This window comes from Salmo trutta, chromosome 39 (genome assembly GCF_901001165.1).
Source record: "Salmo trutta chromosome 39, fSalTru1.1, whole genome shotgun sequence".
Lineage (NCBI taxonomy): Eukaryota > Metazoa > Chordata > Actinopteri > Salmoniformes > Salmonidae > Salmo > Salmo trutta.
In genome coordinates, this window is record NC_042995.1 from 2157338 (window position 1) to 2180480 (window position 23143).

General features: G+C 45.8%; 1 protein-coding gene across 2 annotated transcripts in view; it reads left to right on the plus strand.

The window, feature by feature from the left end:
• drc11 (dynein regulatory complex subunit 11) overlaps window positions 1-23143 on the plus strand; it is a 73791-nt gene that overhangs the window by 44913 nt on the left and 5735 nt on the right. For both annotated transcript variants that reach the window (XM_029740896.1, XM_029740897.1), the window contains 8 exons: window positions 2712-2818; window positions 5714-5812; window positions 8055-8122; window positions 8756-8838; window positions 11050-11157; window positions 15415-15614; window positions 17995-18081; window positions 22444-22621. In XM_029740896.1, the coding sequence (XP_029596756.1) occupies window positions 2712-2818; window positions 5714-5812; window positions 8055-8122; window positions 8756-8838; window positions 11050-11157; window positions 15415-15614; window positions 17995-18081; window positions 22444-22621 (930 nt within the window). The remainder of the gene's footprint in view (window positions 1-2711; window positions 2819-5713; window positions 5813-8054; window positions 8123-8755; window positions 8839-11049; window positions 11158-15414; window positions 15615-17994; window positions 18082-22443; window positions 22622-23143) is intronic.

Here is a 23143-nt window from a genome sequence, read left to right on the forward strand (position 1 = left end):
ACACACACAGACCTTTGAGATGTAATCAAGACCAGATGCTGGCCCAGCGCTTTACACCTCACCATCTCACCTCCACAACATTTATCACGTTGTGTGTGTGTGTGTGTGTGTGTGTGTGTGTACTGTGTGTGTGTGTGTGTGTACTGTGTAGTGAGGTCAGCGGTTTCTACAAGGCCATAGAGCGGCTTTTCCTATATCAAGGGCCAGTCTCTCTTATTAGCCCAAACTAGCCCCGGTCTAAGATAGCTGTAGGTTGACGGCGTCTAGACTCCAACATGAGAGGGGAGTGATTGATTTGGAGGTTTTTATTAGGAGTGACCTCTCCTCTTAGTGCCTTTATAGTAATGGGGAAGGACAGGGACTAAAACACTGCAGCAGGTCCTCCTCCCTCTCCTCCCTCATCCCCCTCTCACTCTCCTCCCTCTCCTTCTCCTGTCTCTCTCCTCCTCCTCCCTCCCTTTCGTCTCCTCCTCCCTCCCTCTCTTCTCCTCCTTTCTCTCTTTCATCATCTCCCTTAAGCCTCAGCATTAAAGATCCTAAAACACAGTTTGTCATTAACATTCATAAAGAGCAGAATATAGCTCTTAAACCCATGTAAAACATCCAGCCTGTCAAAGGCCTGATTAAAAATAATAATAATAAACGTCAGGGCGCTCTGTAAACGGTGGCCCTGTCACATCAGCTCTGTTTTATCAGGTGTGTGTAATTGGAAAATGAGTTAATGACTGGCTCGTTAGGTTGATTTAGATGTAATGAAGCGGAAAAGGTGAAGCAAATATTTACCCAGAATTCAATGAGGGTTCAGGTCTATAGGTCCGTTCCACTGAGAGTTTGTGTTTGTTGGGAAAACAAAAGACGCTTGACTTTCTCGGTAGTGTGAGACTTTTACTTTGACATCTTGTCCATACACTAGTCACGGCTAAGTGTTTCATTGAGGTGATAGTTCATTGTGTGCTACTTTATCCTGTTATTTTTGTTTTGTTTTGTTTCCGTCCCTCTTGCTGGGTACTTTTTTTTGTTTATACCACTTTTTTCCCACTACCTCCTCTACTTCCCCCCATACATCCCAGCTGGGCTGGGGGCTGGAAGGGAACCACGGACGGACAAACCCTGGGAACGCGATTGGACCTGGAACTCTCTTCCTGTGTGCCCAGGCAAGCCAGGGCCAGCGTCACAGAGCAGCGGTTAGATGTGAACCATGGATATAATTTCAATTTCCTGGCCAGAGGACCGTGCAATAGGAAGCATTCTTTACTTAGCAGACTCACTCTTCCTGTTTGCAGCTCAGCTCAAAACACCTTGTTTTGTGAACAAGCAGAAAAGAAGGGGGCTCTGTGGTAGAAAGGTGTGCAGCATACTAATGCCTAGATATATATTGGAAGCCGAAGCACATACTGTGGATGTAGCAGACTGTGGCCTTGGCAAAGAAAACGCTGTTGATCACACTTCCGTTCTAATATGTGTCTTTCACCAGCCAGGTGGTATATATATGACAGAGCAGCCTGTTCTTACAGGTGTGTGTCTGTCTGTGTGTGTGTGTGTGTGCGTGCGTGCGGACGGTATGTGTCACGAGGAATCATTATATTGGATATGCTTGACGTAAGCTTGTCCAATAGCCAGCTTGGTCAAGTGAACTGATTAAATTGCCGTTGGCTTATCCTCAGACCTAGTGAGTCTTTTTTCTCTACCCAGCCTAAGTCTCTTAAATTCTCCTAATGGCAATATAGTGGACTTGAAATGCTGACCTTTCTACCACTTACACCACTGCTTTCTCTTCACACCCTTCTACTTTCAGAGGCATAGAAAGGATGCCCTCTTTAAACAAACAGACAGATTGAGTTTTGGGAACACACACGAGACAAGAGAAAAGGTAATTACATGTATCAGATTGCCTGGGGGATGTTTTGAAACGGGGGACTTTAAAAAGGGGGCCTTGTGGAGGAGGAGAGGAAAGGTTGATCTCTGACCTTCCGAGCAGATCCCATTTCAAAGAGACGCCGTATATGGAGGTGCCACCGGAGCAAGCTGTTAAACCAATGGCCTTTGACTCCTGCCTGAACTTGACAGGTCTTCGTCCCGAAAGGGGGGGGGGTTTATCTGTCAAATGTGAAAACAAGTCGGATGTTGGTAATTATCTTGTGATACCATGTTAACAAAAAGGTCTCACAAAATGGCACATTTTGACCACAACCGTTACCATGCCAGTGCAGAGACCAAAGAAGGTTTTAGAAGAGAGATGACAGGGCAGCTGGGGTCTTCTGTCTGTAATGGCCTTTGGCTGTACCAGTGTTTAGTTGTGTCCGGCATTTTGAGTGGTTGTTTTGGAGGCTCAGATCCCATTCCCCCCACCTGTCTGACTTGATGTGGAAATCTTTGCTTGGCGTTGTGACAGGCCGGTAGCAGGAACAGGAAGTTAATTTCCTGACCAGGAAGTGGTGCCTGAGAGCGGACAGAGCAACTTGGAGAGGACAATATGCATTGCCTTAGTCCCACACACAAACACATATACACACACACATATATACACACACACTCCTCCACCTGCACGTCCCTCTCTCTCTGGTCCTGTCTGCTTTCCCTACTGACCACTCCAGCATGCTTCCTCATGCTCTACTGTCAGTGATGGATTGTGTGTGTGTGTGTGTGTGTGTGTGTGTGTGTGTGTGTGTGTGTGTGCGTGCGTGCGTGCGTGCGTGCATGCGTGTGTGTAGATGTGTGGCAGGGGCGTGATGAGACACAGAACTTCCTGCAGCGGTTTGATGCCCAGCTGGTGCGTGAGGAGAAGAGGTTGGAGGTGGAGGAGGAGGTCAGAGTTCAGGTGAGAGACTGGGCCGTTGGTCTCAACACACACTCACACAAACATTCGCACATACACACACACACTTCAATCATATGTGACCTATCGCCTCGATTCGGTCTTATGTTGCAAAATTTGAAATTGTGTTTTTTACATTGGATAAAAGTAGATGACTCGGAACTAGAAAATGGTATATCATACACTGCAGTTGAGGAACAATGGGAAAGAAATTCTGCTTTGAAAGTTGATAAACTTGTAACCCCCCTTTTGAGAAAATGGTCCTTGAATGTTTTGGTACCTACTGGAGAGCTCTTCATTAAGGATTCACTTGAGACCATTTGCTAAACAGAGTGCGTAGTTTAGTAAACAACCAAAAATTTGAAGACTAAAAGTGGTAAAAGTAGTAGCCTACAATAAGGAAATACACTTGATCTCATCCTTGGCCTATATCCTAATCTGACTTGGGTGCAGGTCATGTTGGTCTTCACATTACCGTCTCTGGTAAACACACACTATATCAAATAGAATCAAAGTTTATTTGTCACATGCACAGGGTACAGAAGGTGTAAACGGTACAGTGAAATGGTTACGTGCATATTTGTATAGTAGCAATATCAAAAATAGAAAGTGTCCACATAAAATAGTGTATAAATATTTTACATTTATTAGATGATGCTTAGTGCTTACCCAGACACACTAACCAACCCGCAGATACACCGACCAACCCCCAGACACACTGACCAACCCCCAGATACACTAACCAACCCCCAGACACACTGACCAACCCCCAGATACACTAACCAACCCCCAGATACACTGACCAACCCCCAGACACACTGACCAACCCCCAGACACACTGACCAACCCCCAGATACACTGACCAACCCCCAGACACACCGGCCAACCCGCAGACACACCGACCAACCCCCAGACACACCGACCAACCCCCAGACACACTGACCAACCCCCAGACACACTGGCCAACCCGCAGACACACCGGCCAACCCCAGATACACCGACCAACCCCCAGACACACCGACCAACCCCCAGACACACCGACCAACCCCCAGACACACCGACCAACCCCCAGACACACCGACCAACCCCCAGACACACCGACCAACCCCCAGATACACCGACCAACCCCCAGACACACCGACCAACCCCCAGACACACCGATCAACCCCCAGACACACCGACCAACCCCCAGACACACCGACCAACCCCCAGACACACCGACCAACCCCCAGACACGTTAACCAACCAACCCCCAGACACGTTAACCAACCCCCAGACACGTTAACCAACCCCCAGACACGTTAACCAACCCCCAGACACGTTAACCAACCCCCAGACACGTTAACCAACCCCCAGACACACTAGCCAACCCCCAGACACACTAACCAACCCCCAGACACACTAACCAACCCCCAGATACACTAACCAATCCCCAGACACACTATCCAACCCCCAGACACACTATCCAACCCCCAGACACACTAGCCAACCCCCAGACACACTAACCAACCCCCAGACACACTAACCAACCCCCAGACACACTAACAAACCCCCAGACACACTAACCAACCCCCAGACACACTGACCAACCTCCAGACACACTGACCAACCCCCAGACACACTAACCAACCCCCAGACACACTGACCAACCCCCAGACACACTGACCAACCCCCAGACACACTGACCAACCCCCAGACACACTGACCAACCCCCAGACACACTAGCCAACCCCCAGACACACTAACCAACCCCCGGACACACTAACCAACCCCCGGACACACTAACCAACCCCCGGAGACACTGACCAACCTCCAGACACACCGACCAACCCCCAGACACACTAACCAACCCCCGGACACACTAACCAACCCCCGGAGACACTGACCAACCTCCAGACACACCGACCAACCCCCAGACACACTAACCAACCCCCAAACACACTAACCAACCCCCAGACACACTAACCAACCCCAGAAACACTAACCAACCCCCAGACACACTAACCAACCCCCAGACACACTGACCAACCCCCAGACACACTGACCAACCCCCAGACACACTGACCAACCCCCAGACACACTAACCAACCCCCAGACACACTAACCAACCCCCAGAAACACTAACCAACCCCCAGAAACACTAACCAACCCCCAGACACACTTGTCTAAATTGATGGGTCATGTGAAATAAATGCTAAAACCAACCCCCAGCCACATCTAGCTAAGTGAATGGGTCCCTATTGTCTAGACATATACACGTGTTCATGAAATACAATAGGTGGCTGTAATCACCCTCAGACACAGCTGGCTAACTTGAGTGGAGCCTTTTGTTTAGACATGTAGCGAGCTAGCTAGCTAAACAATTAACCATAATCCCAACCCATACTGCTGGCAATACAAACGGAGTGTCATAGCTAGCCACCATGCATGAAATGCTGTAGTATGAATCTGAAGATAGCTAAAGCTAACCAATTAGGCTCAATGTTAGCTAGCTAGCTAACATTAGGCTATAACTAGCAATGCAAATGGCTTCTGAGATACAAATAATATTACTACACAGATTAAACGTAACCTTAGCTAGCGAGCCAGCAAGCTAATGTTTGCTAGATAGTGAACAATACGCTTTAACTTGCAATGAAAACGCAGTTTAGCCCATGCATTCATGTCAGTCCATCCCTAAAAATTAAAAAATTAAAATGCATTATTAACCTTTAAAAAAAAATCAGTTCATCACCTGAAAATAATATTACCTCAAATGAAACAGAATTGACCTTTACCCTGTTGCATACATCAGAACGGGCTTCAAACGCTGCACATCTGTGAATGATTTCCAACTATGAGACGAGCCGAGGGTTTATGGTGACTGGTGAGCGTGCATGTTAAAAAATCTCTCCACAGGTCGATGAGCTGATGAGACAGGAAGTGAAGAATCTCAAACTGGCTGTGGACCGAGAGAAAGGGAAGAAGAAGAAGAAGGGAAAGAAAGGTGGCAAGAAGGTAAAGAGTCGCTCTGCTCTGAACTCGTGTGGATATGGGGTCTGGATAGTTTGGATGGTGATGGTGAGATATGGGGTTAATCCAAGTCATATGATCAGACGTATGCATGGTTGGGATGAAGGATTACACATTTCGTAGGTAAGCAATAATAGCTTCCTTATGGCATTTCTACCATTGCTTAATGTAGGAATAATTTAAAATGGACATTCATAATCTCAAAAGAAAATGATCGTTATGAATTAACATAATGAAATGAAAGTAATCAATCATTGGCCTCATTGTCTGTTGGTGTGAATGTAACTTTATTGTGTCTTCTCTGGGTTCTGTTTGTCCTTTTCCAAACAAACTAAGTAGATGAGATCTGTCATTACATTTCTACACTAGTGTCAGTTCATCCCCACAATTTGCATATGCCCTGCACATTCCCCTCCCCCATATCTCAATTTGTGCCAAATCTGTGAGACATTTTTGAGAAATCTACATGCCAAGTATAAACATGCCAAATATATTGTGTTCCCTACAGGTTATAGAAAAGAGCAGAAACACTGAACCAATCCGTTCAGACCCCAGTCCTACCTACCTACCTACAGGTTATGGCAAATATGTTGTTTTAGTATTTCTCCAGTAGGTTTCCTCAAGGAGAAAGCCCCCCACTTCTATGTCAAAGATAATAAAACAAAAGCACTATAGTAAATTCTACAGTAGTCTGCAAAAACACTACAGTAAATACTACAGTATACTACAGTCCACAAAAACACTACAGTAAATACTACAGTATACTACAGTCCACAGAAACACTACAGTAAATACTACAGTATACTACAGTCCACAAAAACACTACAGTAAATACTACAGTATACTACAGTCCACAAAAACACTACAGTAAATACTACAGTATTCTACAGTCCACAAAAACACTACAGTAAATGCTACAGTATACTACAGTCCACAAAAACACTACAGTATATACTATTTATTTTACTGCAGTATTTATAATATAGTAAGCTGTAAATACTACAGTATACAACAGTATATTACAGTGAATAATACAGTTAAGTCTGCAAAAACCCTACAGTGAATACTTAAGCAATAAGGCATGAGGAGGTTTGGTATATGGTTAATAAACCACGTCTAAGGGCTGTTCTAAAGCATGACACAACGCGGAGTGCCTGGACACATCCCTTAGCCATGGTATATTGGCCATATACCACAAACCACGAGGTGCCTTATTGCTATTATAAACTGGCTAACAACGTAATTAGAGCAGTAAAAATAAATGTTTTGTCAAACACCTGGTATACGGTCTGATATACCACGGCTGTCAGCCAATCAGCAATCAGGGCTCAAACCACCCAGTTTATACTATAGTATTTTTTCTGGTGGGTCTCCAAAGACATATTTGTCAGATTATTTTGTGATTTACTTCAGCCAGAATAGCTGAGCGTGTTGATTATTGAATCAGTAGGCCTATTTATCTCTTGTTAGTGTCTTGTCCATACTGTAATGAAAGTAATGTGGTATACAATGAATGTCAAATCCTAAACCATCCAACGTAACCATAGCTCGTTCTTTGAGAGGTGTTCATTTATGGTTTTCTGCCAGCACTGTAGACTACGATTGAACATAGTTTCACAGTGGTCCAAAATTCCTGAAGAAAAAGAGGGGAATTCTTAAATATTTGTGTGAGAGGAACACCCTCTCATAGCAACAGGGAGGGGGTGTATTTACTAAATGAAACAACACGTGTATTTTGGTTCATAGGTTGTGTAAGATCATGTCTCTAGGAGTGTTATTATAGACCAGGAACATGTTGTTATCCCCAAAGACTGTGACTCAGTTTTTCCTTTCTGATGTTTTTTTCTGAACTCAACATCTTCCATGTTGTTGATTTTAGGTTCCCTCTGTATGATGTTTCTGTTGAGCTATGAGCTAGACTCTTCTCAATGTTTTCAGCTGTCTTATGCGCATGTCTGACTATCTTGTAGGACATTCCTTGGCTGCTCTGCCAGCTTGGTTGTGGTTTTGGAAGAACCCTCAGTTCCAGAGGAGGCTGGTGGGAGGAGCTATAGGAGGATGGGCTCATTGTAATGTCTGGAATGGATTAAATGGAACCGTATCAAAGATATGGAAACCACATGTTTGACTCTGGTATATTGATTCCATCCCAGCCACTACACTGAGCCCGTCTTCCTATAGCTCCTACTACCAGCCTCCACTGCTTAGTCGTATGTCTCCATTTTAGAAAAAGAAGAAAGGAAAGAAGGGCAGTAAGAAGAAGAAGAAGAAAGAGAAGGATCTGACTGCCGACAGGTCAGTGTCTGTTAATATCAGTCTGCCATATGGAGCAGATGATTAGTTGGCAGAGGGCAGGAGTATGATGTCATGGAGTGACCACCACTCCAATAGGCCTGGTTAATGATTAGTGTGTTTGTGACCTGCTCCCCCGCCCTCAGTTCTTTCTCTCTCTCCCTCTCTCCCCCTACTTACATTCTCTCTCTCTCCCTCTCTCCCCTTACTTACATTCTCTCTCTCTCCCTCTCTCTCTCTCTCCTCTTTCTCTCTCTCTGTGTCTCTGTCTCTCTCTCTCTCTCTCTCTCTCTCTCTCTCTCTCTCTCCCTCTCTGTCTCTCCTTTCCTTTCTCTACTTCATGTTTATCTCTCACCATCATTCCCCCTTCTCTCTCTGTCTCTCTCTCTCTCTCTCTCTCTCTCTCTCTCTCTCTCTCTCTCTCTCTCTCTCTCTCTCTCTCTCTCTCTCTCTCTCTCCTCTATCTCTCTCGCAGTGTCTCTGTCTCTCTCTCTCTCTCTCTCTCTCTCTCCTCTATCTCTCTCTCTGTGTCTCTGTCTCTCTCTCTCTCTCTCTCTCTCTCTCTCCTCTATCTCTCTCTCTGTGTCTCTGTCTCTCTCTCTCTCTCTCTCTGTCTCTCTCTCTCTCTCTCTCCAGAACCCTTGAGTCTCTGTATGAAGAGCTGGTGCTGGAAGGCTTCTTGATTAGACCCTTGAACATCAAGCTCTCTGAGTACATTGGTACAGTACTGACATCTCACACACACACGCATACAGCGCGGAAAGTATTCAGACCCCTTGATTTTTTTCACATTTTGTTACCTTACAGTATTCTAAAATTGATTAAATTGTTTTTTCCCCTCATCAAGCTACACACAATACCCCATAATGACAAAGCAAAAACAGGTTTTTAGAAATGATTGCAAAATCTAATAAAACTGAAATATCACATTTACATAACTATTCAGACCCTTTACTCAGTACTTTGTTGAAGCACCGTAGGCAGCGATTACAGTCTCGAGTCTTCTTGGGTATGACGCTACAAGCTTGGCACACCTGTATTTGGAGAGTTTCTCCCGTTCTTCTCTGCAGATCCTCTCAAGCTCCGTCAGGTTGGATGGGGAGCGTCGCTGCACAGCTATTTTTGATCGGGTTCAAGACCGGGCTCTGGCTGGGCCACTCAAGAACATTCAGAGACTTGTCCCGAAGCCATTCCTGTGTTGTCTTGGCTGTGTGCTTAGGGTCGTTGTCTTGTTGGAAGGTGAACCTTTGCCCCAGTCTGAGGTCCTGAGCGCTCTGGAGAAGGTTTTCATCAAGGATCTCTCTGATCTCTCTCTCATGAAGGATCGCTCCGTTCATCTTTTCCTCGATCCTGACTAGTCTCCCAGTCCCGTGCCGCTGAAAAACATCCCCACAGCATGACGCTGCCACCACCATGCTTCACTGTAAGTTTGGCCGGGTGGCCAGCTCTAGGAAGAGTCTTGGTGATTCTAAATGTTTTCCATTTAAGATTGATGGAGGCCACTGTGTTCTTGAGGATCTTCAATGATCCAGAAATGTTTTGGTACCCTTCCCCAGATCTGTGCCTCGACACAATCCTGTCTCGGAGCTCTACGGACAATTCCTTCAACCTCATGTCTTGGTTTTTGCTCTGACATCCACTGTCAACTGTGGGACCTTATATAGACAGGTGTGTGCCTTTCCAAATCATGTCCAATCAATTGAATTTACCACAGATAGACTCCAATCAAGTTTTAGAAACATCTCAAGGATGATCAATGGAAACAGGATGCACCTGAGCTCAATTTTGAGTCTCATAATAAAGTGTTCGAATACTTATGTAAATAAGGTATTTCTGTTATGTATTTTATATACATTTTCCAAAAAAATTAGAATAAGGCTGTAACGTAACAAAATGTGGAAAAAGTCAAGGGGTCTGAATACTTTCCGAATGCGCTGTACATATAAGATGTCAGTGACTTAGGTCTGGCTTCAGTCAATTGGATAATCCTTAGTCACAGCTATATGAATGTTCATGCATACGTGTGTGTCTGCGTGCTTTGGGGTCTGTGTCTGCGTGCTTTGAGGTCTGTGTCTGCGTGCTTTGAGGTGTGTGTCTGCGTGCTTTGAGGTGTGTGTCTGCGTGCTTTGAGGTGTGTGTCTGCGTGCTTTGGTGTGTGTGTCTGCGTGCTTTGGTGTGTGTGTCTGCGTGCTTTGGTGTGTGTGTCTGCGTGCTTTGGTGTGTGTGTCTGCGTGCTTGGGTGTGTGTGTCTGCGTGCTTTGGTGTGTGTGTATGAAAAGGTGTGTTTGCTCACGAGTGTCTAGTTGGGCCAGCTGGATATCAGACAGGGAGCCTCATCTCCATAGGGATTTATGACTCAATATCCCACTCTGTGCCTCCTTCCCTCCGTGCCTCCCGCCCTAGATGTCTCGCTGAGGCCATGTTGCAACAAGGGTCAGGATGACACCACACTCTATCATGTTGAACAGACAGACACACGCGCCTGGCTCCCCCGAGGCTCCCCAAAACCAGTTACTGTTGGTTTCAGTTATATCCACATACTGTGCCTTTGATGTTGGGAGGGAGTTTGGAATGGTTGAGGAGAAGAGTTCAGCAAGAGGGACAGAGAAATAGATGTTGATGTCTTGTCCATGATAGTGGCCTAAATACCTCCTCTTATTTCAGTTCTAGCCACAGTATAACTAGATGCCTTAGAGGCTCCTGAATTACAGCCAGTTTAGTTTCATTAGTACAGGTTTCTGCTGAGTTGATTTATGTCTGAAGATATGCATCAGCCAATGTACAAAGAGCAAATTCCATACCTCAAAGAACAAGACTATTGTCTGATGGATGTCTGACTTCCTTTCCTCCCCCTTCCCCCCTCTCTCTCTCCCCCACTCCCTCGTCTCTCCCTCCCCCTCCCTCCCTCTCTTCCCTCTCCCTCCCTCCAGGTGAGTTCAGCTACCTGGGTACGACCCTGCGCCAGGCAGACATTGAGCCCATGCCCTCTCTGTCAGACGTCAGACAGCTCATTGCCCTTTATGGGATCCTGCCTCTGGGTGAGTGAGAGAGAGCCCATCCCATCCACTCTCATCATTGTGACTGTGATCACATCACCCCACAACCTGGCCGCGCTAGTCTGATTCATACTTATTGTACTTGAAACACACACACACACACAGACACACGTGTTGTGAACTGCGTGTGACCCTGGCTGCTCTTAACCAGCAGCTTTGATCCTTCAGCCACTCTCTCCTGGCTGAGCCTTTCAGCCACTCTCTCCTGGCTGAGCCTTTCAGCCACTCTCTCCTGGCTGAGCCTTTCTGTCACTGTCTTTGCCACCACTATGCTACAGCTGCAGAACACAGGGGAGTCAGGTAACAGTGGTCCAGAACCCAGAACCCAGAATAGAACAGTACAGAAAAGAACATAGAATACCAGAGGAAAGTAGAGGAAAGTAGAACAGAATAGAACAGAAATACAGAACAGGACAGAACAGGATAGAATAGAACAGGACAGAAATACAGAACAGAACAGAACAAAGCCAAACAGAAATACAGAACAGAAATACAGAATAGAACAGAACAGGATAGAACAGAACAAAACCAAACAGAAATACAGAATAGAACAGAACAAAACCAAACAGAAATACAGAATAGAACAGAACAGGATAGAACAGAATGGAACATAATAGAACAGAAAAGAACAGAAATACAGAACAGAAATACAGAATAGAACAGAACAGGATAGAACAGAATGGAACAGAATAGAACATAATAGAACAGAAAAGAACAGAAATACAGAACAGAACAGAACAGGATAGAACAGAACATAATAGAACAGAAAAGAACAGAAATACAGAACAGAAATACAGAATAGAACAGAATAGAACAGAATAGAACATAATAGAACAGAACAGAACAGAAATACAGAAAAGAACAGAACATGATAGAACAGAATAGAACAGAACAGAACAGAAATACAGAATAGAACAGAACAGAACAGAATAGAACATAATAGAACAGAACAGAACAGAAATACAGAAAAGAACAGAACATGATAGAACAGAATAGAACAGAACAGAACAGAAATACAGAATAGAACAGAACAGAATAGAATATTCCACACCACTAGATCATCTAAAAGCAGCAACTGGGCTGAAGCTAATCCAGGGATCCTAATGGTAATAGAATACAACTCACTGATGTTCACCCCAACCCTGAAGGGATGTGATCTTTCTCCCCAACACGTCTCATGTCACCTGGCGTTAAGACCCATTTCTATCCCACCCCCCTACGCCAGCATCGTGGACCCCCAGATGGAGCTCCTGAAGAGGGGAGGGTTACTGAACAAACAGGCCACCCACCCTGGAGAAGAAGAGGATGTCTTTCAGCACCTCAGACCTAATCAAAGGCAATATGACTACCAGAGGCCTGGATGGGCTGGTGTGGATGTCCATCACCACCACCATCATCACTACCACACCACGTTCGTCACTAGCACCACCACCCCCACCACCACCACTACCATCACCCCCACTACCATCATCACCACCACTAGCACCATTACCACCCCTAACATCACCACCCCTACTACCACCACCACTACCATCACCACCTCCATCACCACCCCCACCACTACCATCACCACTACTACCATCACCACCACTACCACCACCACCACTACCATCACCACCATCATCATCACCACCACCACTAAAACCACTACCACCACTACCATCACCACCACTACCACCACTACCATCACCACCACTACCATCACCACCACCACCACCACCAACACTACCATCACCACCACCACCATCATCACCACCACCACCACAACCATCACCACCACTACCATCACCACCACCATCATCACCACCACTAACACCACCATCACCACCATCACCACCACTACCACCACCACCACCACTACCATCAGCACCGCCATCACCACCCCCACCACTACCATTACCACCACCACTACCATCACCCCCACCACCACCACTACCATCACCCCCACCACCATCACTACCATCGCCACCTCCATCACCACCATTACCACCACCATCACCACTACCATCAGCACCTCTACCTCCAACACCACCCCCACCACTACCATTACCACCACCACTACCATCACCCCCACCACCATCACTACCACCACCACCACTACCATCGCCAACACCATCCCCACCACTACCACCACCACTATCACCACCACCACCACCATTAGCACCACCACTACCACCTCCACCATCACCACCAGCACTACCACCATCACCACCACCACCACTACCACTACCACCACCGTCACCACCATTACTGTCACCACTCCCACCACCACCACCATCACCACCACTACCATCACCACCATCACTACCACTACCACCGTCACCACCACCATCACCACCACCACCATCGTCACATACTACAGTTTATTTATATCTGCACTGTGTACACACACCTCTGCCTAAGCTTCCACCTCTTTATGAAATTAATCACAATAGGACATTGTTTTGTTTTGTTGTTCCCGGAACTTTATTCTCATTCTCACCAAGAGTTGGCTCAGTTTCAGCTACTCTATGATGATTCAGAGATTCCTTAGAGACTGGTTTGGTTTTCTGAAGTATAAGCATTGGATACTGGAGGGAGGCTGGCTAGATCGTGTCCTTGGTGGAGAGATATCTCTGTGTACTCCCTTTGTTAGCGATTCACAGCCAATTATCCAGACTGGCTGCTATCTCATTCTCAGTGGTGTCTGTTATTTTCACAAGAAAGTGACAACATTTGAACATGATAATGTTCCTTCTTTTAACCTGTGTTTGACCTTATTGTTCAAGCTTCTACATTTCATTTCCTATGGAAAAGGACAAGTGCACGTTGCACTAGTCAATTGATCGGCTAATCTGTCCCAGATGGGTTAGAGGCAGGAAAGAGATCATCATTAGACGTTAATGGGAGGAGTAGTCTTCTAATCAGTGCTCATAGTGTACCTAATGAACTAACACTGTGACCTGATCTAACAGAGAGTGAACTAACCCAATAAACAGCCTGCAGCATAGAGAGAGAGAACAGAGGCCAGAGCCTGTTGCCAGCTATTGTGGTTTTAATGAGTTCCGGTCAAGGCAGCAGGAGCGGGACTTCTTGGCTGGACCTACCCCAGGGACAGGAGGGGATTCCTGGGGATAAGGGTTACACGGCTGCACCTGCTCTGGGTCTAGAGGTTAATGGAGAGTGTTGTGATTGGATGTGTTTACTCTCACGTTCTGTGTCCTGGCCCTCTAATCACGGTTAGTATCAGAGAGCACACAATGCTGCACGCTCACCCTCACTGCAGCCTCACTGCAGCCTCTCTGCAGCCTCAGCCCAGCTTCACTGCAGCCTCACTGCAGCCTCTCTGCAGCCTCAGCCCAGCTTCACTGCAGCCTCACTGCAGCCTCACTGCAGCCTCAGCCCAGCTTCACTGCAGCCTCACTGCAGCCTCTCTGCAGCCTCAGCCCAGCTTCACTGCAGCCTCACTGCAGCCTCTCTGCAGCCTCTCTGCAGCCTCTGCCCAGCTTCACTGCAGCCTCACTGCAGCCTCACTGCAGCCTCACTGCAGCCTCTCTGCAGCCTCATCCCAGCTTCACTGCAGCCTCACTGCAGCCTCAGCACACCCTCACTGCAGCCTCAGCACACCCTCACCCCAGCCTCAGTCCAGCCTATCCCCAGTCTCATCCCAGCTTCAGCCCCAGCCCAACCTAACCCCACTTCATCCCAGCCACATCCCAGCCTAAGCTCAGCATCATCCAGCTGGGTAATTCAACTATTGTTCCCTGTGGTAGTAGGTTAACCTGGCTAAATCAGTTAATACCAGTTAAGCAGCACTGCTTCTGCTGAGGCCCTCAGAGACCTCACAGGGGCTACAAACACCTATAGTGACCTTATGGCTCTGTTCAATCTGCATGGCGGAAGTTCAGCTTTACGTTGTGATTGAAATTTAAAGACAATGTTCCCGCTTTAGACTGCATTCACCATAAACACTGCATCTGTCGTCTCAATGGGAAATGACCTTTACATCTCTATCTGGAATCTGTAACGCTTCAGCTTTCCAGACTGAATAGAACCCTTAGTCTCACAGGTTCATGGTTGCTGCTGTGTTGTCCTACTACTAGTGTATTCACAGCTTGGCTCAGTGCAGTCTGGAGGTTACATTATACAGTCCTATCCTGGTCTGGCCCGGTTGCCATCAATGGTAAGAATTACTACCACCTAACCATCACCATCTATATGTTATTATCCTCCCTCCCTCCCTCCCTCCCTCCCTCCCAGGTTCCCAGTCCGTCCATCAGAAGGCTCCCCTGATGAAGACTCTGCTGCTGGCTGGTCCTGGAGGCGTAGGGAAGAGGATGCTGGTCCATGCTCTGTGCACTGAGACCGGGGCCAACCTCTTCAACCTGTCCCCCAGAAACCTGTCTGGGAAGTACCCCGGCAGGAGCTGCCTCCAGTACCTACTGCACATGGTCTTCAAGGTGTTTTTCAATCTGCTACTGTACATAGTGATGAAGGCAGGAGTGATTGACAGACGTAGCCTGCATCAAAATGGTCACATGTACGAGGGTAGAGCACTATGAGCTTGATGTTGCTATGTGCTGCTCTGTCAGCTTGATGTTTATCAGATCAAGTTGTCTATCGGTTAACACAGTTACTGTTCACAGTTCCCCTGTGACATTCTGCACCACTGCCTCATCTGAGACATGGAGGGGGGACGAGGGACATGAGAGAAGAGAGAGACATGGGGGGAGAGAGAGAGATGGGACGGGGGGAGAGAGAGATTTGTCTTGCGTGGACACCTCTCTATGCAGCTGTCTTGAGAGGCAAACAAGCCAGGAGCCCATAGCCACTAGCGACATTGTTCTGAATCTCGCTTGTCAGCACCTCATTGGTTGGCACCCTCTCTAAGTGCATTCTGGGATCAGGAGCGTGTCCTGACAGCACTTCCTGTTGCTGAGACAGTGTTGGTTTCTAAAAGGCTTGTAACATTTGGGTGTGACTGCCTCCCTCACCCCAAGTTGTTTTGTCAAAGCCAGCCATGGAAACACTGCAAGTCCACAATACTGTTTCTCCATAAGCCTGTATGTGTCATTAACTAAAGACTTACTAGCTCTTCCTCCCCTATGGGACATAAGGCAACAATGAGCTCCTTCCAACGCTCTCTGTCCTTGGCCACGTGTTGTGCCTCGTGATACGAGATGTTCATCTTGGCCAGCTCGTCTGTCACAGTTCTGCACCAGGTATTCTTCTCCCTGGTAGAGTCCACCTTTTTGGAATGCCTTGTTGCTCCATCCGGAAAACATGGCCAAGCCAACACATTCTTCTGATCTTGACTGGATGTGTGATGCTCTGGCTTTTGGACTTCCTTTAGAGTTTGTGCTTGGCGATTTTATTTGGCCAGAAAATGCAGCAAATTCTTCAGAGGCATCCATTATGGAATGCCTCAACCTTCTTCATGTCCGCTTTGACGACCCGCCTGCATTCAGACCCATACAACAGGATGGACTTTACATCGCTGAATTACAGAGACCATTGTTAATGTACTCTTGGGTCCCACTTTATTTGGATAGTCCAACTGTAGATGCTCTACAGATGGTCATACTATCAACAAACTATCTGTTGATAAGCAACTGAATATCTGTTGATAAGCGACTGAATATCTGTTGATAAGCGACTGAATATCTGTTGATAAGCAACTGAATATCTGTTGATAAGCAACTGCTTGCTAAGGTTACGTTAGGATAAGGGTAAGGTTTAGAATAAGGATTAGGTTAAGGTTTATAATAAGTATTAGGGTAAGGTTTAGAATAAGGATTAGGGTAAAGGCTAAGTTACTGATAGGGTTATGGTTAGGGCTAGGGTTAGGGTTAGGGTTATGGTTAGGGCAGGGTTAGGGTTAGGGCCAGGGTTAGGGCAGGGTTAGGGTTAGGGTTATGGTTAGAGCAGGGTTAGGGTTAGGGCAGGGTTAGGGTTAGGGTTAGGGCAGGGTTAGGGTTAGGGCAGGGTTAGGGTTAGGGCAGGGTTAGGGTTAGGGCCAGGGTTAGGGTTAGGGCAGGGTTAGGGTTAGGGCCAGGGTTAGGGTTAGGGCAGGGTTAGGGTTAGGGCCAGGGTTAGGGTTAGGGCAGGGTTAGGGTTAGGGTTAGGGCAGGGTTAGGGTTAGGGCAGGGTTAGGGTTAGGGTTAGGGCAGGGTTAGGGCAGGGTTAGGGTTAGGGTTAAGGCCAGGGTTAGGGTTAGGGCAGGGTTAGGGTTAGGGCCAGGGTTAAGGTTAGGGTTAGGGCAGGGTTAGGGCCAGGGTTAGGGTTAGGGCCAGTGTTAGGGTTAGGGCAGGGTTAGGGTTAGGGTTAGGGCAGGGTTAGGGTTAGGGCCAGGGTTAGGGTTAGGGTTAGGGCAGGGTTAGGGCCAGGGTTAGGGTTAGGGCCAGTGTTAGGGTTAGGGCAGGGTTAGGGTTAGGGTTAGGAGATACACTGTAGTTTAAATGTGAGACTGATGTTTCTGCTGGTTAGACTGTCTGTTTTGTTGAGGTTACTCATTTTCCCGTATGGAGGAGAGTTGTTTGAACATTGGCCTTAATGTGTGAAATAAAGAGGTGAAGGTTTCTTCTCTGTGTTGCTTTGTGTTGTTCTGCTGTGGCAGGTGGCTCGCCAGCTGCAGCCCTCTGTAATATGCTTTGTGTTGTTCTGCTGTGGCAGGTGGCTCGCCAGCTGCAGCCCTCTGTAATATGCTTTGTGTTGTTCTGCTGTGGCAGGTGGCTCGCCAGCTGCAGCCCTCTGTAATATGCTTTGTGTTGTTCTGCTGTGGCAGGTGGCTCGCCAGCTGCAGCCCTCTGTAATATGCTTTGTGTTGTTCTGCTGTGGCAGGTGGCTCGCCAGCTGCAGCCCTCTGTAATATGGATCGGAGATGCAGAGAAAACCTTTTATAAGAAAGTTCCAAAGCTGGAGAAAGAGGTATGTTCTCTACACAACAGCAGCATATCTCAATACCACTGTTCATCTCGTCAACAAAAATAGTGAATAAAATATTCAGCAAACACATGTTTTTCAGTGGCAATTGACGAGACTATAACTGACTAAATAGACCCCAAAAAAACTGTAACTAAACAAAAAAGAAGAGACTAAATTATCTCTGTGACTAAAATCTGTTAAGACTGAACAAGAGTTTTTGGACAGATTGAGAGCTTTTCAGCGATACGTACAATTAATATTAGCAGAACAGATGCCCAGTCCAGTTCTGTTCATGAGTGTGGGCTGACAGGCTCCACTCCGGCTCTGCCTCCGATCATACACATTGCACAGGAGACTCTGTTGTTTCCTCGTAGCCAACCAGTCACCACCAGCCTTCTAGTTAGATACCACACTTTGCCTGGTTAACAAACACAAGATGCTTTACGAAATGAAAAACAAAGGCAGCATTAAGTTTAATAGTAAAACAACAGTCTAGCTATGTTTTTCTCTCCCTTGGTTATAGAAAGTTTTTTTTGAATTTGTAGTCTTGCTCAACACTCACACTTTCCCAACTGCATTTCATAGCCAGGTTCTGTCACCGACGTAGTAGCCAAGTCTCCCTCTTTTCCTCGGAGAAAATAGCTCTATTGTAGCCATTACCTTTCAAAAGATATGACTCATAATACCAGCGCTACATTTCTTTTCTTTCTATCGTGGCGGGCCGTTCTACAACTAGGCTACTTGCGGACTCGATTGGGACTCGAGGTTAAGTGGATCGGCTACTGGGTGAAACAGTCATTAGCTCCCATTCAGAATCATTAGTCCTCGTACTGTACTACTTCTGGACCTCAATGTGTCTGTGGAACATGACACCTCAGAGTGGTGGAGGTGCAACACATACTACTTTATCAATACTTTACATCACTATCTGTCTGTCTGTCTGTCTGTCTGTCTGTCTGTCTGTCTGTCTGTCTGTCTGTCTGTCTGTCTGTCTGTCTGTCTGTCTGTCTGTCTGTCTGTCTGTCTGTCTGTCTGTCTGTCTGTCTGTCTGGTCTGTCTGTTTGTCTGTCTGTCTGTCTGTCTGTCTGTCTGTCTGTCTGTCTGACTGACTGACTGTCTGTCTGTCTGTCTGTCTGTCTGTCTGTCTGTCTGTCTGTCTGTCTGTCTGTCTGTCTCTGACTCGCTTTCTCTGTCTGTCTCTCTGACTCTCTCTCAATTGAATTCAATTGACTTTATTGACATGGCAAGTTCATTATTACTTACATTGTCAAAGTATACATATAGAAATGATTTATATATATTATTTATATATAAATAAATGGTGGGACCAACAGCAATAATAATAGTAGTAGTGGACATGTGATTACCATTAACAACAACAACAATATTAATCAGAATAACAATATATTAAAGCAATGGTAGTAGACCAGTGTCAACATGACTGAGAAGACACATGACCTGGTATGAAAGACAAAACTAAACAAGATGGGAAATATTATCCACATTACATTGCACTTTTCACTGGCTGTCCCTCAGGTTGTGGCAGGAGGACACATATTTGGCTGCCAAAACTGCACATTGTGGCTTTTCACCCAATAAATATTAGATTTTTTCTTCATCTTTTATAGTTTCAAATTCTTTGTATTGAATTATAGTTTTGGGAAAGAAATATTCTCTTAGGTCTGGTATTTGTCACAGTGTAATAGGAAATGCAGCTCTGTCTCTACCTCTCCCCTGGAGCAGAATGAGCACAGCCTGTCCTCTCTGGGCAGCCAGGTTTGTTTGTGACGACCGGTCTCTATAGCCAGACTGTGCTCACTGAGTCTGTACCTAGTCAGTGTTTGTCTCAGTTTTCTATCAGTCACAGTGGTCAGATAGTCTGCCACCATATACTGTCTGTTTAGAGCCAAATAGCATTGAAGTTTACTTAGATTTTTTTGTGGTGTCTTTCCAATAGGTGATATATTTTTCTTTTTGTTTTGTGATGATTTGGTTGGGTCAGATTTTCTGAGTGCTGTCCTGAGGCTCTATGGGGTTGGTTTGGGTTTGTGAACTGAGCCTCAGAACCAGCTGGCTGAGGGGACTCTTCTCTTGTTTCATCTCTTGACATTGTAGAGCTGTGTGATGGAATGTTTTGGGGTCACTTGTTTTTAGATGTTGTTCTCTCTCTCTCTCTCTCTCTCTCTCTCTCTCTCTCTCTCTCTCTATTTTGTTACGTTACAGCCTTATTCTAAAATATATGTTTTTCTTCTTTTTTTTCTCATCAATCTACACACAGTATCCCATAATGACAAAGCAAAAACAGTTTTTTAGACATTTTTGCTTTACTCAGTACTTTGTTGAAGCACCTTTGGCAGTGATTACAGCCTTGAGTCTTCTTGGGTGTGACGCTACAAGCTTGGCACACCTGTATTTGGGGAGTTTCTCCCATTCTTCTCTGCTGATCCTCTCAAGCTCTGTCAGGTTGGATGGGGAGCGTCGCTGCACATCTATTTTCAGGTCTCTCCAGAGATGTTAGATCGGGTTCAAGTCCTGGCTCTGGCTGGGCCACTCAAGGACATTCAGAGACTTGTCCCAAAGCCACTCCTGCGTTGTCTTGGCTGTATGCTTAAGGTCGTTGTCCTGTTGGAAGGTGAACCTTCACCCCAGTCTGAGGTCCTGAGCACTCTGGAGCAGGTTTTAATCAAGGATCTCTCTGTACTTTGCTCTGTTCATCTTTCTCTCGATCCCGATTAGTCTCCCACTCCCTGCCGCTGAAAAGCATCCCCACAGCATGATGCTGCCACCACCATGCTTCACTGTAGGAATGGTGCCAGGTTTCCTCCAGACGTGATGCTTGGCATTCAGGCCAAAGAGTTCAATCTTGGTTTCATCAGACCAGAGAGTCTTGTTTCTCATGGTCTGAGAGTCATTTAGGTGTCTTTTGACAAACTCCAAGCGGGCTGTCATGTGCCTTTTACTGAGGAGTGGCTTCCGTCTGGCCACTCTACCATAAAGGCCTGATTGGTGGAGTGCTACAGAGATGGTTGTCCTTCTGGAAGGTTCTCCCATCACCACAGAGGAACTCTAGAGCTCTGTCAGAGTGACCATCGGGTTCTTGGTCATCTCCCTGACCAAGGCCCTTCTCCCCCGATTGCTCAGTTTGGCCGGGCAGCCAGCTCTAGGAAATCTTGGTGGTTCCAAACTTCTTCCATTTAAGAATGATGGAGGCCACGGTGTTCTTGGGGACCTTCAATGCTGCGGACATTTTTTGGTACCCTTCCCCAGATCTGTGCCTTGACACAATCCTGTCTCGGAGCTCTACGGACAATTCCTTCCACCTCATGGCTTGGGTTTTGCTCTGACATGCACTGTCAACTGTGTGCCTTTCCAAATCGTGTCCAATCAATTGAATTTAACACAAGTGGACTTCAATAAAGTTGTAGAAACATCTCAAGGATGATTGGTGAGATTGGTGAGGAAAAACATTGATTTAATCAATTTTAGAATAAGGCTGTAACGTAACAAAATGTGGAAAAGGGGAAGGGATCTGAATACTTTCCGAAGGCACTGTATGTAATATCTACGTAGGCTGAATGAAGAATTTATACGGCCAGATAAATGTTATATTTTCTTATATATATGTGTTGGTAGGATAAGGCTATGTCTGTTTGGTCACATGGAAGTCAGTGATGTATGTTTACTATAGGTTAATGAGGCAATGCAAATGTGATGTGGCTAAAATGTGACTATTATTAAAGGGCATTTAGTTGACTAAAATGGCCCACTGTTTTTGTCATTTCGACAACAACTAGACTAAATCATTATTCAATTGACAAAAACTTGACTCAAACGTAATGATATTTTAGTCAAAATGACTAAGACTAGACTAAATGTAAAAAAGAGAGTAGTTATTAGCACTGCTCAATACCAGCCCTCAACACACTACAGTGCACATTGACAAACAGTGTAATCAAGGGGCTTGTTTTGACAAGAATGTTTCCATAGCAGATTGTCAAGCAACCTTCTCCATTATTTTATTGTTTGTTAGTGAACTAAAGTGGGACCCACATCCATTGTTGGGTAACATGGGTTATATGAGATGACAGCTGTGAGCAGTTGAAAATGGGGACATCTTGAATTTTCGAACAAGTTTATGCTGCCCTCATGTGGCCGGTCATAACTCTCTACCCCCTCTTCCTTGTTCTCTCTCTCTCTCCTCCCTCTCTCTCTCTATCTCCCTCTCTCTCCATCTCCCTCTCTTTCTCTCTCCTCTCTCTCTCTTCTCCCTCTCTCCATCTCCCTCTCTCTCCATCTCCCTCTCTCTCCTCTCTCTCCTCTCTCTCTCCTCTCTCTCTCCTCTCTCTCTCTTCTCCCACTCTCTAGATGGAGCCTAAGCGTCTGAAGAAGGACCTAGTGAAGGTGCTGAAGTCCGTGAAGCCTGAGGATCGTGTTCTGGTCGTAGGGACGTCCCGGAGGCCCTTTGATGCAGACCTCAAGCCCTTCTGTAAAGTCTATAGGAAGATCATCCTCATCCCCAGACCTGACTATGCCTCCAGACTGGGTGGGTTATCTATAGTAGTCTATATTGGTTTATATTGGTTTATAGTGCTCTATAGTGGTCTGTATTAGTCTATAATGGTTTATATTGGTCTATATTGGTCTATATTGGTCTATATTGGTCTATAGTGGTTTATATTGGTCTATATTGGTTTATATTGGTTTATAGTGGTCTATATTGGTTTATATTGGTTTATAGTGCTCTATAGTGGTCTGTATTAGTCTATAATGGTTTATATTGGTCTATATTGGTCTATATTGGTCTATATTGGTCTATAGTGGTTTATATTGGTCTATATTGGTTTATATTGGTTTATAGTGGTCTATATTGGTCTATATTGGTTTATAGTGTTCTATATTTGTTTATATTGGTCTAAATTGGTTTATATTGGTCTATAATGGTTTATATTGGTTTATAGTGGTCTATATTGGTTTATATTGGTCTATATTGGTTTATATTGGTTTATAGTGGTCTATATTGGTTTATAGTGGTCTATAGGGGTCTATATTGGTTTATAGTGGTCTA